Below are 17,945 nucleotides of genomic sequence, written 5' to 3' on the forward strand. Positions count from 1 at the left end.
TTTCTCAGGAATTCCCTACCATGTACCATCATCCTCTCCCCTAGCTTATAGACCTTTAAAAACTGTGGGAAAACTCACATTTGCAAGGAAGCCTATCTGACATACCTCTAACATCAAACACCCCCGTCAGCCTCACCGCCTAAAATCCCCACCCTCAAACTTTATTAGAATCACCTGTCAAGCTGGACCATACTCCAGCCTGAGATATAGTCCATCCATAAATGAGGTAGCCACTTTCCCTCTTTGTTTCAACATTGTTCCTCAGTCCCTCTAGATTGTAAGCTCTCACAAGCAGGACATTCATTCCATTTTGTATCTGTATGTTGTTTCCTTACTTGTATTTGTAACTTTGTTTATGTCATTATCAAATCTCTGAACCCCCATTGTACCGTACTGCAGAATATGTTGGTGCTTTACAAATTAACAATAATATAGATGCATATACAGAGATATATGGATATTTGAAAATCTTTCTTTCCCTGCTGAATAGTTTCTTGCTCTTTGATGTGACTCCTTATTCACTTTCTTTTCTCCAACAGTTGAAGAACCTCAGTTTTGAGGAGCTGCAGATGAGGTTGAAAGCCCTGGACCCTATGATGGAACGAGAGATTGAAGAACTTCGGCAGAGATATACTGCAAAGAGGCAACCCATCCTGGATGCAATGGACGCCAAGAAGCGAAGGCAGCAGAACTTCTGAAGATGCATTGCGTTCTCCAAGGAAACCATCATCACATCCAGACATACGCATTTTCTAAGAATTCCAGAAGGAAAACTGTGGTCATATCAGACAAAATTCGTTTACATGGTTTTTCCCAATGACACTGCGGTTGAGAAAAAGTTTGCAGCTTTCTCCATGCATACATTACCAGTCCAAATACTACATCACCTGTGGTTGAGGTCTAGACCAGTTTTTTTTCTTAACCATTAGAAAGCACTGGTCTACAAAGTGGGGCCATGATTTGCATATTGTGTCGTTGAAAATAAGTTTTTGTTTGCTTAACCCCTTCTGTGCTATGCATTATATAGAACTGTGTTGACTTCACCCCTTCTGTAGAAAATGGACTCAATAATTCTAATAGTCAGCCGGGGTAATAACTCTGCATTTCCATGCACTATTGCAGGTAGCGATAACGTAACAGATTAATGCATTTGTGGGATTTGCAGATACAAGGAAGTTGAGAAAAAAAGTCAAAATGTACAAACATGAGTTATTTATGTATTTGGAGAAAACAGCATGACATCTCATTTTAATCACTATTCACATCGTTCAAGGGCACACACATTATCACCGTGATCATAATTATTTTGCCTTAAAGTTACACACACCTATTTATTCCTTTGTGTTACAGTTGAGTGTACTGCACAATAGTGACCAACACATTTTGTGCTTGCACTCATATTGAGGTCCTTTTTTTGCAATAGATTTGTAGACCGATTTGAGTCTACTTATTTGATATGCCAATGGTGAACTTATACAGTCTCTACAGATTGGGGCTTAATTTAAGCAACAGTTTATGTTCAGGGGAAACATTTTACCTCATCTGAAAATCAATTCAAAAGCACTGCATAGTGATACTGAGATGAATGACTTTTTAAAGTTGCTTTAGTTAATAAGTTTGACATTTCTGGTTCATGGTTTCCTGCCCCTAAGAACTGCCTAAAACAAGCCGTGGATATAGGACACCCTGGTAAAATGTATTCTTGTGCTACTCATAATTAAGGTTTTTTTCGGCCAACATTTTCAAAGCTATTAAACAAAAACAACGAAAACCTTTATAATTGTTGAGAAGGCGTTCTATCGCGCTCACTATTTAGGAAATCCAACATAAGCTGAAACAAAATCTAGAAGCAGGAAAAATCTTGACATGCCAAAAATGTTGATTCTCTGATGTCTCCCACCCTCTAACTTTTTAGAGAAAGAAAGAGCCACTACAAAAAAGACCTTCCCACCCATTAATTTATGGGGGTGGGGAGGCGTGCGATTACCCTTTATTGATTCTGCTGTAAAGGCAGCAAGAAGATACATGGAGTATGTCATAAATTCTCTTCACTGTCAGAGACAATGTGTTACAGTCCCCTTTTGCAGTGAAAGTATTAAGAATTAACCGTGGGAATCAGCATCTGGAATTGCTGGATGGAGGGGAAAACAAGTATATTTGGATTTGTAGGCTAAACACAAATTCTTTATGTAAAGTATTTAGTGATACTCTTAGTTGCTTGATATTACTGCATACTGGTTTTTATGATGAATGTAAGCTGCGGCCTGACTTAATATACAAAAGAAAATGGATGTATAATGTCTGCAGAACAGAAACCCCATAATGACACTTTGCACTAATTCTGTGAAGCTATGTTTATCAAGCATTATTTTCTCATCAGTCTAAAATTGATGAACTCTATTTTTGTAGCAAGTGGCAGTTGTGTCCTGAAATAAGTGGTGAATGAAGGCATATTTTTTTATTTGTAGAATCCTACAAGAAGTGTATTTTTAACCAGCTCTCACACAATACATGTGCTTTTGTGCTCATTGAAGAATACTTTCTTTTTCTGCTATCTGAAAATATTCACATCACTGGAGTGAACACCACCTTCTACACAGTCTGTGACTGTCCTTCTCCACGAGTATCTGGCCCACAAGCTCTTGACAAAGTAACCACAAGGAATATTGCAATGTTAATGTAGGCACTGCTGATTACAGATGAGTAGTATTAATATCAGTTTAATGGACAAAAGAGTCTTCTTTTAAAAAGTTCTCTCCCTTCAAAAATATTGTTGGCTATTTGCAATTCTTTTGTGGTCATTTTTATTTCTAAGCAAGATTTAAAACGGCATATAACCTCCAATGCCAGATTTTGATGAAGCAGGCAACCATCTTTTTACATTGCCAGGTCCATTATACTTCACGGCACATTATAACAAACAGAAAAAAGGGATTTCTAGATCCATGATAAACTGGTGCTTTCAGTGAATGGAAACCACAAGTATTAGCTTTAAACAACCAAAGAACTAACCTTAAGAATTAGAGGGTGGCCATTAGCAGAAAACCATTTCCTAGCAACTGTAATCTGGATTTTCTGTTTCCTTTTGTCATTTGTATGGCCAGCATGCACAATGTCATACTGCTGCTAGCAAATCCATTTTATTGGAATGGAAAGTACTTTGTTGACTGCACCATTCATATTCTGTGAGTCTGTCTGCTTAGCAGGGTGGAATTATTTGCAGCACCCATATCTGAGTCGTGACCTTGCTCAGACAGTCAGGAAAGTTATTCTGCAACACAGTATTTTGTTCTTAAGATTTAAAGCGTCGCTGCTCTGCAAGTGAGGCAACCATCATCTACCCATTTGCATTCCTCTACTGCCTTATAGAAATTAAGGTCAAAAGTGATGCCTTGGGTACTTAAAAGTCCAGCGTTACAATGCAAGTGCCACCAATTGCGCAGTGATTTGTGTCTTGCGGTGCTACTGTTATGTGTAACTTTTTTGTTAATATCTGCTGATGCGTCGTATCTAATGCCCAGATTACCACCATAAACCAGCTGATTTGACAGTCAACCCTAAAGTCACAAGCACACGCAAGCAGTTGACTAATCAGGGAATTCGCTGCTGTAACAATGCTCACTGGACAATGATCAGCTCACTTGACCGTGAAGAGATGCATTACGCAGGGACTCAAAATTGCAAGAAAAGAAGCCCCAAGAAGGTTTGCAAATTTCAGAGCTACCAATAAAGGGTCATGGGAAGGCTGGACTCTTAGCAGTGAAAAGGGTTAACACACTGCCATTTTATAACTTGCTGGGACCAATTCTGGAAATATGTGAAATATCAGTCATCCCGTTGGCTGCTGGAACAGCAGCCTGCCTGGTTCTCTAGCAGTGAAGGCGTTATTGTTGGAGCTCAGTGCGTTAATTGTGTCAGTCTGAGTAAAATATACATTTATTTCTGTAGTAGTTAGAATATTGAATAATTGTATTGCCTTCATCGAGACCTTTTTAATACACTGTATGTTTCATTGTTTCCTGTAACACATTGCATACTTTAGTCTTACCGTAATTGCTCTTAACATGGGCAATAACCATTGTTTGGGCTGTGTGGAGTTTATTATTTTCCCCCCCAGATGTTTATATTCAGGAAACTGCAGATATACGTGTAATGTTTGGCTTGCAGAGTTGTGTACAAGTCTGTATCACTTCAGTGCTTATTGTTTTATTTTTTAATATGTTTCAGGATAACCACTTCAATTCGCTTTCTATGAGAATTCATTTTAATATATAACTTACATACAGAACATATTGGTAAAAATAAAAGTTTCATTTTCATGATGTCTGGAAGTCTATTATTTAAGTATTGTAAAGCTTGTTAGGGTATTCATGTGGGAGGGAACCATTTTCTCCATTTTATTTGAGTGCTTGATTTTTTTTATTTTAACCTGCATACTGTACTATAAAGAAAAGGGATTAACGATTTGCTATGGTAACCCTTTTTAAGCAGGTTACAATTTTTCCCAAACATCTTTTTCTATTGGTTTTTTAAATTAGAGAGGTTGATTCAAGGTACATACTTTTGAAAATTGGAAGTCTGGAAGTCTGTACCTTTTTTAAAGCTGATTCTGAGTGTTCAGGTTATCTGCTCCATCGGAGCTTGAGAGCAGAGCATTCATAGAAGTGATTCAGTGTTGGGTTTTAGCAGGCTTTCATTTGAGAAATAAACTAATTTCATCTTGGACTTCCATGTAAAAGAAACATTTGAAAAGCACATTCTTGCTGACACAATTAGTATGTGGGCAAACTATTGGATGGTCTGTCGTTGTTTATAGTGTATGGAGGTCAATCAGCTTTCACATTGCCCAGCTGTTAACAGGGCCAATCATTTATGTTCTCACCAACTGGTGGAAATAAAGCGATCTCGGCTCTACTGTTCTCCAGCTAGCTATTGAAAATAACAACTTTTGCCTAGCTTCTTCGATCCATATCCATTGACAATATGATCTATTCCCATGCACTTTTCCATTTCCAACACCCTTTGTAAATAAAAATCATTTAAAATGAATAATCTTCCCAGATTTCAATCACTATTTTATTTATTTAACAACTATGTCACCCAGAAACTAATACTAACTCAGACCAATAAATGTATGGCCCATATTTATTAAACTGGGCAATCTATGGCATATGTTAAGATTCGTTATTGACGAGGCCCACAGGTTTACAAGGCTTATTGTTGGTTGGTAAATCTGGAGCTGTGTTCATAACAAGGTTATTGATTTAAGTGTTTCTTCAACTATTGTACCTGGGTGTTTTGCTGATGCCTTTTACTTATGTGGGGTGTTAAGTAATTTATCATAGCATTGCAAAGATGAGGCGAGTTTGGTGAATCGGTAAGACATTTAGTGTGTCACTTTTTAAATTGTCACTCGTCCCCCGTCATCAATGCTTTCCAACCTGTTCCTGTTCTCTGGGTGTTTATGTAATATTACAGGGGTTTTTTTTATTCTGCAGTTTCAACTAAATATAAATAAAGAATAACACAACATTTTACTGATATCTAAAGAACAATGCCATTATAAATAATTCAATTTATCATATTGAAAAGAAGTATAGGCATATGAAAACCTCCAAGATTAAAGGCCTTCTTGAAAAATAGGCACTGTTCTCCATGTTTTTTAAGTTTCCAGGGCCTCAAAAATATCCTCTTTAGAAGAGACATACAGTATGCCTGGATTCACTAAGCTGTGATGCTATCGTAACGGGGTTCCTGTGTTAATTGCCATTGATTTGAATGACGGCAGGATTGTGGTGTAATAACCCATATTGGAGCTGAGTGAATCTCCCCCTGAATTCTTGAAAGTTAATTTTCCACAGCGTGAGAAAATACAGATGTAGCAGCCATTATTATTGTTTGTAAAGCGCCGACATATTCTGCAGCATGCTACAACAAGGGTACAGAGTTATGTATATTACATAAACCGTTTCATACAAGTGAGGACAAACGTACACAAACAGATACAGTACAAAGAAGTCACGAGGGCCCTGCTTGTGAGAGCTTACAATCTAGAGGGAATGAGGGGCAATGTTGGAACAATAAGTTAAGGTGGCTGCACACTGTAGGATGGAGTGCAGCTCAGGTTGGAATATTTTATTTATTTCTGAAAATGTTTTACCAGGAAGTAATACATTGAGGGTTACCTCTCGTTTTCAAGCATGTCCTGGGCACAGAGTTATAATGACAAATACATAGTTACAATAAGTGAAAAGTGTTATACAGGCATACCCCGTATTAACGTACGCAATGGGACCGGAGCATGTATGTAAAGCGAAAATGTACTTAAAGTGAAGCACTACCTTTTCCCACTTATCGATGCATGTACTGTACTGCAATCGTCATATAAGTGCGTAACTGATGTAAATAAGGCATTTGTAACAGGCTCTATAGTCTCCCCGCTTGCGCACACCTTCGGTACAGGTAGGGAGCCGGTATTGCTGTTCAGGACGTGCTGACTGGTGCATGTGTGAGCTGCCGTTTGCTTATTGAGCGAGATGTACTTACTCGCGAGTGTACTTAAAGTGAGTGTACTTAAACCGGGGTATGCCTGTACTGTACATTATAAACAAGACATTGCATGCACAGTTAAAGATAATACCGTATATGTTATAGGCGTATACTGTATAACCGTTACAGACCAGATTAAAATGTGAGACCGCTTTAGTTTTGAAAGAACTTAGACTGGTGGTGGCTGTGAGAGTCTCCGGTAGACTGTTCAAGTTGTGGGGTGCACGGTAAGAGAAGGAGGAGCAGCCAGATGCTTTGTTGAACCTTGGGATCATGAACAGTTTTTTGGAGTCAGATCTCAGATAAGAGGACGAAAAAACTAGGTTGCTAACTCATGAAAGATACAATTATACTCAATAGAGGTGAAAACGAAACAAATACGCAATACTACCTCCCGGGTGACCCCTACGGTCACTGCCACTTGGGGCAACTTGTGGGGTATCAAAATCCTGCTGCTCACCCAGTAGAATCTAACCTTGATTGCATGTGATAGGGCTGAGGAGCTTGTTCAGATAGGCGGGTAGTTTGTCCAGAAGGCAAGACAGGGGAGATGAACTTTGTGCCTAGACTCAAGTGATGACCAATCTAGTTCTTTGAGAATATGGCCCAACCTGACAGCTGAATCTGTTAACGAGAGAGGGGTCGGGGGGAAGGTGAGAGAGATGTTACTTAGGATGGAGGTTGGTCCAGCCGCACAGCTGTTTCCAATGGGGCTGGAAGGGGGTTGGATGTTAGAAGTATGGCAAGTAGGCTTACTTGAAAATGTAAGTTTTCAGGGAGTTTTTTAAATATCTTACAGCTGGGGGAAGAGTCTCATGGTACATGGTAGGGAACTTTAAAGCGAGGGAGCAGCACAGGATAAGTCTCGTAGGCGGGAGTGAGAAGAGGTAATAAGGTAGGAGGATAAGGGATGTTGTGGGCAGAATGTAGGGGGCCTTTAGGTATGTGTTTGGAGATGAGGGCAGAGATGTAAGGTTGGGCATCGACGTTGAGTGCTTTGTAAGTCATAACTAGGGTTTTAAATGTAATTTTAGAGGTTACACAGATTTAGCGGTGAATAGGTCATTGGCCACTTTTCTTAGTACTGTCTCAATGGAGTGTAGAGGATAGAAACTAGATGGCAAAGACTCAAGCAAGGAGTTGGAGGAGAAAAAGTGAGTCCGCCAGTTGTGTACAAGTTTCTCAAGTATCTTGGAGGCAAAGGGGAGAAGAGAGATAGGGGGATTGTTAGAGGGGGAGGCTGAGTCGAGGGAGGGTTTCTTTAGAATGGGCGTTATGAATGCATGTTGAAAGAAGATGGGAAATATGCATAGGTGAGAGAGGTTTAAAAGGGGAATTAGGGTGGGCCTTAGTGTGCCGATAAGGGTACAGAGGAGATGTGAGGGAATAGGTTCAAGGGGGCATATTGTAGTGCGAGATGATGAAAGGAGTGCGGAGACCTCTAGTTGTCTGTCACAGGAAAATGAGTTGAGTGAATTTGGGTGTGTGAGGGAAGGTAGGTGTTGTGTGTGTGTGGGGGGGGGGGGTTCACACCCACAAAGAATCTCTGGGACATAATACCCGAGTTGCCCCAAAGGCCTCTCTCTAAGAGAAGCTCCCCAATATGCCTTCACTGCCCATGTCCACTAAGCCAGCGTGGACGGGAGTTAACAGCATGAAGACAAGAGCCACTTCAGACTAACTGGAGTCCATCAGCCCTTCCGCCCCGTGTGTCTGACTGAGGTACTGTGCAGCTTTTTTAATTTCTAACCAAGAATCTTGGACATAACACCTGAGGCACCCCAAAGAGGTCAGCCAAAGAGTATCACCGTTCGCTGTTGTTTAGTAAGGTTACAGCCACTTTATTGCTTATGAAACTCACCAACCCTCTCATCCCTTGTACCCAATGTTTCACCTTCCCCTGCCTATAGATTGTAAGCTCCTTGAGGCAGGGTCTCTTCTAACACCACTTTGCAGGCCCATCCTACCTCTTCTAACACAATTTTAATCCTGTCTGTAAATGTTACTTATGCCTATAATCATATCTCTGCCTTTCCATCAAATATCTGTAAACTGAATGTGTATAACCTTTGTTCATTTAATGCAACCCTGTGTTATTATAACAATAACTTTTCCTATCTGTCTCTTGTGTAACACAATAATTATATTTAATTGTAGTTGTTCTCAAACTGACTGTAAAGTATTGGGATCCCCCTTAAGTGGAGGCATACTTTTACTTAAAAAAATAAATTATGATATTAAGTTATTGCTCCCACTGGCACACTGCAGCAGGACTCACAATGTGCCAGCTGGGACAGACACCATTGTAAAGGGGCAGGGTTACTGCGCTATGGTACTTTCTGGTGCATGCCAGCGAGTTCAATAACGCCTACTATATCTGTATATAATGCTGTACCAACAAAAAGACCATAACAAAAAAATTGATCAGACATCAGAAATGTTCATCCATTATATACTTGCGTGGAGAGCAAATAGAAAAGAAGTGTAGCCAGGTACCCCCTGGGCTACTAATCTGCCCTGCCTAACACATACGCCCTGGTACCAGCGCAGGCAGTGTTAGGGTTAAATCCATGCTCCTTGCTGCTGCAGTAAACAACTCCCTTGAGTGACGGGGTGTGGGCCTAAGGCCTGGGTAGTGCCCTATCAGTGGCTCAGACCTAAGACCCTCCCCTTGGTACAAAAGGGGCTGCAGCTTAAATTTAGTGTGGTTCTGTGGGCTCTCTGTGCTGAGTTGGAAGTGTGGAGCCAGGACTCTTGTTCACCTTCCTTCCCCTCCCTCAGGTGAGTGGGAACATCTACTCCATACTCCACCAGGGAGCATGGGAGTCAAGGATAGACCTTTGGGGCCTCAAGCCCTGGGGGTTGAGTCTAGAGATGAGTCCTGCAAGCTAGGCTCTGATCCAGACAGATATATGCAAGCTGCGAGTGATAGGAGCAAGTACTGTATTGTATTGTATGTCCTTATTTATATAGCGCCATTAATGTACATAGCGCTTCACAGTAGTAATACACATGGTAATCAAATAAATAACAGATAATATAAATAACATATAATGGGAATAAGTGCTTCAGACATAAAAGTAACATTAAGCAAGAGGAGTCCCTGCCCCGAGGAGCTTACAGTCTAATTGGTAGGTAGGGAGAACGTACAGAGACAGTAGGAGGGAGTTCTGGTAAGTGCGTCTGCAGGGGGCCAAGCTTTATGTATCGTGTGTTCAGAATATCCACAGTGCTATTCATATGCTTCTTTAAGCAAGTGTGTCTTAAGTTGGGTCTTAAAGGTGGATAGAGAGGGTGCTAGTCGGGTACTGAGGGGAAGGGCATTCCAGAGGTGTGGGGCAGTCAGTGAAAAAGGTTTAAGGCGGGAGAGGGCTTTAGATACAAAGGGGGTAGAAAGAAGACATCCTTGAGAAGAACGCAAGAGTCTGGATGGTGCATAACGAGAAATTAGGGCTGAGATGTAAGGAGGGGCAGAAGAGTGTAAAGCTTTAAAAGTGAGGAGAAGAATGGAGTGTGAGATGCGGGATTTGATCGGAAGCCAGGAGAGGGATTTCATGAGGGGAGATGCTGAGACAGATCTAGGAAAGAGTAGCGTACTGCCTATGATAGTCATCTCATCTCCCATGCAAGAGAGGTACAACCTGCTGCAATAAAGAACCAGTTACAGTATACCATTGCTACTCTGTGTGTTCTATGAAGGAAGAATTGCCTGTGGGGGTTACCCCTGTTTCTAATAGTGTCCCTGCAGGATGGAGGCGCTGCAACGAGAAGAGAAGGTATTAAGCACCAAAAGCCTGTCCTGATAATCCCCACTATCACCGACGGATGCTTAGAGCCTCCAGTTAGCCAGACAGATAGCACCAACATCAGGTAACTGCAGGAAATCTCCTTTAGGGTGGGGGAAGATGGGTTACAGGAGAATATTTTGTTCTTGATTCATTTAAAAGCCAGACAATATACCCACTTACTGTACGAGGAGCAGCTCAAATGCCTTTGGTAAAAACCCATTTCAGCATTACTGTTAAGAACTGACTGAAATTCAATTTCCCAGACAACAAGATAATTCATTGGTAACAAATGGCATCCATCAGAATTCATAAAAGATCTTACAAAATTGTGAGGTCATAAAGAAAGTAAATGTCTGTTGTCAAATGTGTGTCATTCGCAGATACATAAATCTTTCATTTGCAGACAGTTTAGTGACCACGCTGTGTGTGCACAGCATACAGCTCAAGCTCTGTTCTCAGGGCTTTCATGTAGCTGGTCCTCTGCATACAGATGTAGCAAAGCTTACCGTCTTGGGTGCCGCTGTCATGCACGGTCACGGCACAAAGGATTAATGCTACGGGGGGAGGAGGGGCGCTTTGGTTCCTGTTGTAGCATGATATTTACTGGGATTCCTTGTCTTTTAATACTTCCTAATCATACCACCCATAATGTTGTGGAACCATCTGATGGGGGATATATAAACAATAGAAACAATTCTGGGCATATGAAATCTGTATGTTGTGACTTTCCGTTTCTCATTTGGAAAATTAGGAATTCAAATTTTCATGGCTTATTATTTCCCAATGTTTTCCTTAAAAAAAAAAAAAAAAGTGTATATTAGTGTTCTCACTTTTATATTTGGGGGGACGGGGTGAATTCAGTGTTTATCGCTTTCTTCAATCTGTCACCTACCTGTGGCTAAAGACAAGACTGTCTTGCGCATCTGTGGTCAGTAATGCACCTATGGTGTCAAAGTAGTCAATGGGGCTAAATAAGAGGGAGCTGTGCGTGGCCACTGAGATAACCGGAGTAGGGGGAATAAAAACCCTTACCTATATCTCGTCTCCGGTCTGGGACCTGCTCTCCTCAATAGCTCCTGCGTGCAGCCTTCTGTAAATGTCTGGAAATGGTAGGGCTCCGGCGCAACTGCGCATGACAAACTTGAAAAAACTCCCGGATGATCTTCAACAAACTTTATTGCACATCACACACTGGGGCTACACCACGATCTCCCCCTCTACGCGTTTCACCCTCTAGGATAGGGCTTTGTCTCGGAGGCTAGACTGCTATAGAAAGTATCTCTTTCCCAAGGCATTTAAATTAAATGCCGGGGGACGGAACGAGGCCTCTGCAACCTCTACTTTACGGGATTCAGCCGGGTTCAGGTCGCGTGACCATGGCAACGCAGCATCATGTAACTACACGGCTGCCCTGGTAACATGATGTCAAATGACACCGCGGATCGCATGACGTCACACGAGGTAAGGCAGTGGGCGGCAAACGGAGGAGGTAAGGCAGGGGGACGCCGCAAAAAAAGTTTGCGCGCCCCTGGTCTAAAGGACAGATTAACATTTCGCTTCTTTGAATTCCCCATAATACAACAGCTTGTGTAAATCAGCCACTGATTACAAAGAAAAGGTCTGTGCCCTGCATCTATACAGGTGCTGGGGTTTACCCTCTATCAAAATATTCTAGGCTGTATAAATGTCTTAAGCAAACATGGGGAAGAAGCACATATCCCTTCACTGGCCATGTATTTTCAACATAAAATGCCAGAAAAGTAATTTGCTTTAACCTTTAATTCTGCTTTAACCTTTTCTCCACAGCACAACCACGTAAGCATCAAATCATGGGCAGAGATACGAGCTAAAAACCTATTGTGTTGGCCATTAGTATAGCTACAAAGGTGGCAAAACCATTATTTTTATTTATTTTATTAAAATGAGAAATATATTACATGCTTTCTTAAACAAATGAAGTGGTTGGTTTATTCCATCCCACATTTTGATCCCAAATAACCTCGACAAAGGTTCAATATGGGACCGATACGTTGGCAAAAATAAACCAATGACACTTTTTGCAAAATCTCAGCTTGGCGTGCTACTCTTTTTCAAAACTTTGCTACATTTGACTGTATGATCAATGACGGGTGAGTTAGGTGCCCTCTTATGTATAGTTATTACTACTAACAACTCTGTGCAAGTGTATTTTGTGCTGTTATACAAATGTACTGTAGCTGATGTCAATACACCTGTTAGTGTGTTACGCAATGTAAAAATAATGCGCTAAATATTAGAATTTTTCATGTTGGCAGCATTATTGCAAATTGCAATTGTACAGCAATATCACACATGAAGACTGTCATGATCGGGGTATGAGGGGTTAATGGGTTCTGTGTATATGTTGATCTGCATCCCCCTGCTTCAGCAGAATGGCCCTAGGTCTTAGATGTATTTCCCCAGCAGTCTGTGTTATATTACTATGTGTGTATAAATCATGTCGGGAGGGAAAGGGTTAACCATATTGTGTATATGTGGATCTGCATTTCCCTGCTTCAGCAGAATTAATTGCTATGTTATGTATTAACATGGAGGGAGGGGGAGAATTGTATTTTATCCTTGATAATGGGTAAAGTGTAAAAAAATTATAACTTTTGCTATATACATGCTACGAAGGTGAAATTTGGACATGTTTTCCTATGCAACGAACACAGGTTTTATACATATCGTTAATCTGATTTATGACGTAAAATATAGGTATGAGTTATTACTGTTTTTACTATAACTGTGGATATAGGTTTGGAAGCTTGCCAAATGGCAGCTTTGATATGTAATTGTACAATCAAAGGAGGCTACTTGAAAGGCTTTGTTGTGGAGAAGTTCCTCAGAGGTGAGAAAAAGCCTGAACATCAATGGAGGTGACTCGCCTCATTGCATATGCAGCCAGCTCTCACAGATGGGTACTAACCATTGTGACCTGTCAAATGTAACACCCTACATGAAAGACCCCTGCCCAATAAGCATTTTTGCTAGACAGGATGGCAACGAAGGCATCATGTCATAGTTTTTTTTATAAATGGGCTGGCCAAGTAGCCACAGGGGAGGGATGTATTAATGAGGGGCTGGGTAAACCCAGCTTCTCGCGTTATCTGGCAACCTGTGATTGGGACAAGGTAATTGTTCACCTATAACTGAACTGCCATGTTAGGAATTGGGTCCTGCGTCTATATAATTGCTTGCACCCCTTATTCCTGTGCTTGTCGTGATTGTAACAACTTAAGGAGCTGCTATTCGGCTGAATATCTCCTTATCCAGCCCCAGTAAGTGTAAATATTTCTGTAATGTTATTTGCTTGATGTATTGTCTGTTCTGCTTATAGGAAATAAACTCATTCAGTTTACTATATCCTAATCTTCAATCTGGCCCGATTATTAGATATATTGTCTGTTCTCTTGTGACAAACACTAGATGGTTCAAAGAGATATATTGTACAATTGTTATGGAGGACAACGAGTGTGATCTGTGGAACGCAGTAAGTACATTACAGCTCAAGTGGAATGCAAATGCATTCCATTTATTGTTATGTATGCAAATATAGAGTATTATACATGCTTCATTTGTATTGAGGTGTTCATATTTACTACATGTACTGTACCTTATTTTATGCAACAATTTAACACGCCCCACTAGAAATGTTTTTGATTTTCTACGATATCAGTCAAGCTCAGATCGCCCAACTCTTGCCGCTGGCCGCCTAGGCTTATCCCATTGTTTCCTGGTACCAGTGGGACAAGATGGATCATGTGAGGCTTCTTTTCTTGTGTTCCTCACACAGGTAAATTAATATAGTGTAATGCACTGCTGCTCAAACTCAGGCCTCAAGTGTTACCAACAGGCCAGTTTTTAAGGATACCCCTGCTTCAGCAGAGCACTGATTGAGCCACCTGTTGAAACCTGCTGTTAGCCCTTGATGCCTGAGTTTGAGCAGGAGCATAAATACACGGTGTTAATACTGGATCTACATGGCATGTAGCACCATTTACCAATAAAGGGGGCAAAAACAAAGCCCTCAATCAGACCCATGGGGCTTATGGTGTTCAGGTTATGTATCCACATTGCTTCCTTTTTCAGGATTTCCCTGTCCCAATTCCCTTATTTGGTAGGGGTACAAACATGTTCAATACCCGTGAACCTGAGAACGTGAGCGTTGCTGTGGTGTGCATTAATGACGGGCCGTGCCACAGGAGTATCTACTTCATTACGTATCATGTCAATGTGCGCAAGTACATGACAATATAAACAAAACAATCTGAAGTGCACATAGAGTGTACACACGAAAATACTAATTGTATATAGGGTGATATCACAAAATAGGCAATTATGTGCAGTGAGAAATAAAGTGAGTGAGTGAAAGATGTGGGCTATAAACAAGTGAAGCATGTGAACGTGACTTAGAATCAAAAATAGGTAGCAAATAACCTCTCTTTTCGAAATATGAGAGTCTGCTGCTAATCAAATAGGATGACAGGGCATCGGATCTAGAGAATAAAAAAGAAAAGCGCAAAGCGCTCTCGTGGTATAGTATAATTGTAAAAATGGTTGGGTGATTAAAATGGTAAGATATGTACATACAAAATAAAAATAAGATTAAAGCATGTGGTCATAAACAACATATCGTGAGGAAGCTGCGGGCCGCCGCGTCACCATCCGATCAGGGTAAGCAGGATATGCAGGGACATCCTCTTTAGAGTATGAAGGAAGCTGCCAGGTGCAGAAATGCTCGAAGGAAGCCGAGTATACCTCGGTTGAGCGAGTTTCTGTGTTCCACGACTGGACATCGCAGAATCGGCACTGCTCAGCCAGGGAAAGACTCCAACACATGGCGCGCATCCAGTGATGTCAACGCCTTCCGTGCCATCTGAGTCAAACAAATGCCACATAGGTGGATAGTCCGATAAGGGCACAGTGTCCCGGGTAGAAGGACTATCACAATGGCACCAACAGAATCAACAATGGTTAGCCAGGTAGCCAGATATACTACCCCTATTGTTTTGAAGTTAATGAACTGTCGGATTGAAAAAGGTTTAGACTGGTCACTACTCTCAAATGTTTTGCTAGAATGAATGAATTTGCATGAATTGATACGCTCTACAGTGTGAGAATTTGTAGGAGTCACTGATGTTATGTTTAGTAAGCCAGGTTGTATTTCTTGGGGGCTCAAAATGGCTCCTTACTAAATAGTCTTTCAGATTTTTAGCTATCCTGCTTAAAAGTCTTGATTCATCCATGCAGACTTGTCTAACGTCTGCATCCGGAAGTAAGATGTGCCAGTGCTTGCGCAGTATTCTGTAAATACTGGACCGTTGGCTAAATGTGCCAACGAATCTGATATTCTTAAACTTGTTTGCAACCTCTGGTCTTACTTCTAGAAGTGAGGATCTTTGTGTGAACTTTGCTCGCCAGTATGCCTGATTTATAGTTCTTTTGCTATAACCACGTTGTAAGAATCTATCTTTCATATCCAGTGCCTGTTTCTCAAATTCCTCTAGGGAGAAACAGTTTTGGTGAATCCGCAGAAACTGTCCTATTGGGATCCCTCTGAGCAGAGAAGTAGGGTGATGACTGTCTGCTCTGAGGAGGCTATTTGTCACAGTTGCCTCCCTAAAGATCATAGTAGATACATTGTTATCCTCCTCGCTCATTAAAAAGGGAGCGGCTCAGTGAGTAAAGACACTGACTAGCACGGAGTTTGAAACAGGGGAACCTGGTTCAATTCCTGGTGTTGGCTCCTTGTGACCTTTATCTCCCTGTGCCTCAGACACCAAAAACATAGATTGTAAGCTCAACGGGGCAGGGACTGTCTGCAAAATGTCTCTGTAAAACACTACGTAAAACTAGCAGCGCTATACAAGAACATGCTATTATTATATTATTATTATTTATAGGACCGGGAATTTGAACAAAACAGTATTCACATATTACAGCTTTGTTCTGAAAATATTAATATATACTGTACTACATTAAGCAAGTTCGCTATGAAAAAATCGCATAATTTTAAGGGGATAACACATCTACCTCCCCCAATTAATCTTGTCTTGTGCACAAGAATAGCATAGGACAGGAGCGGCCAACTCCAGTCCTCAAGGGCCACCAACAGGTCAGGTTTTAAGGATATCCTTGCTTCAGCACAGGTGGCTCAATCAGTGGCTCAGTCGACAACTGAGCCACCTGTGCTGGAGCAGGGATATCCTTAAAACCTGACCTGTTGGTGGCCCTTGAGGACTGGAGCAGCCCACCCCTGTCATTGGATTTCTGATGCAAGTGTTCTGAAGAACTGCTGAGCTTTGAGCATTGCTTGTGGGCAGTAATCCAGCGCAGTGCTTGAGAACTTCAGAAATCATGGTATTGCCTTCTATACAGTTACCGTAGTCACTGTGTACAAAGGTGTAAACCTCTCTTTCACTCTGCTGTCTATACATGTATACTAAATGTAACCCATATTCCCCCTCCCAATCGCAGATAGCGTGCATGTGAGGAGAATCTACATGTATTACCCGGTGTGGTGCTTTGCCTGTTAGGCTCACAGGAGGCCTGAGCCTCCGCCAATGAGAGCCTGGGGTGTATCCTCTGGAACAATACTATATGGTACAGCGCCTCCACCTGCGATGGCTCCCAGCAGAGCGGGAGTTGTTCAATGACACATTCAAATGAACACATACACTAGATGTAAAATAGCAATGGTCTTTACCATTACAACATGCAAACACTTCTCACTCTATAAACTTATCACTCTATAATAGTAATGGCACAACTACCCAAAGCGCCAACGCAGGGCGCAACCCTCCACCATATCCCCACACCGTGTCCACTGTCCCACATCCCAACCCAAGTGACTGGTGACCACGCGGCCACAAGAATGAAGATATTATAGATGGTGCACTTAGGTGTAGGGTTACCTGCCGAGCGCTCCTGCACTCGGACCAGCAGACAGTCTTCGCAAAGGCTTCGCCGCCGCGATGCCTTCCACGATGCCTTCCACGACGCTCCTCCGGGCGATCCCACCCGGATAGATATGACGGTCTCTGCACTGGCAGAGAGTGAGTCACTGCAATCACTGGCCAGGATATTCCTCTTCCCGGCTGTACCCTCACTTGTCTGGGTTCTACAGGACCCTGTCCCTGTCTAAGGGGAGTCCCTGTAGTAACCACAAGCTGAGGTGATTGGGGCCTAGCTGGGGCCTAAGGGGGATGTCTGGCCTAGTGTATGAGCCACTTGCTCTCTACACTTACCCACCCTCCCCTGTCTGTGTCCCACCTTCTTCTGTTTCCTCACTGCAGCACACAACAATGTATCTTTCCTCTCAGGGAAAGCTGTAAGCCTTATTGGCTCCCTGGTGTCAGGTGGCTTTTCTGCCTCTAAGCATTCTGGGGGCTGTAGTCCTCCATGGCCCTCTTTCCTATTGGGGCCGCATGCGCAATCTGTAATGGCCGCCGCTACTCTCCGCTGAGCCTGCGCAACATTGTAATGGCAGCCGCATTGCTCTAACTACACATGCGCGGCTGTGGGCCGTCCCTGCGCTACGGAGCGCCTCTGCTGCCACTTCTCTCTTACCAACATGGCCGCAGCGTC

The 17,945-nt window shown here is 42.0% G+C and overlaps 1 protein-coding gene across 3 annotated transcripts in view; it reads left to right on the forward strand.

Annotated features, from left to right (window-relative positions):
- STK3 (serine/threonine kinase 3) overlaps positions 1-17,945 on the forward strand; it is a 248,534-nt gene that overhangs the window by 224,400 nt on the left and 6,189 nt on the right. For 2 of the 3 annotated variants that reach the window (XM_075582647.1, XM_075582651.1), the window contains exon 11: positions 540-4,322. The exons of the other annotated variant lie outside the window; for it this stretch is intronic. In XM_075582647.1, coding sequence (XP_075438762.1) covers positions 540-698 — 159 coding nt within the window. In that variant the 3' untranslated portion in view covers positions 699-4,322. Of the gene's footprint in view, positions 1-539; positions 4,323-17,945 lie in introns of those variants that run through there. 3 annotated transcript variants of the gene reach the window in all.

The sequence above is a fragment of the Ascaphus truei genome, chromosome 2 (genome assembly GCF_040206685.1).
Source record: "Ascaphus truei isolate aAscTru1 chromosome 2, aAscTru1.hap1, whole genome shotgun sequence".
Taxonomy (NCBI): domain Eukaryota; kingdom Metazoa; phylum Chordata; class Amphibia; order Anura; family Ascaphidae; genus Ascaphus; species Ascaphus truei.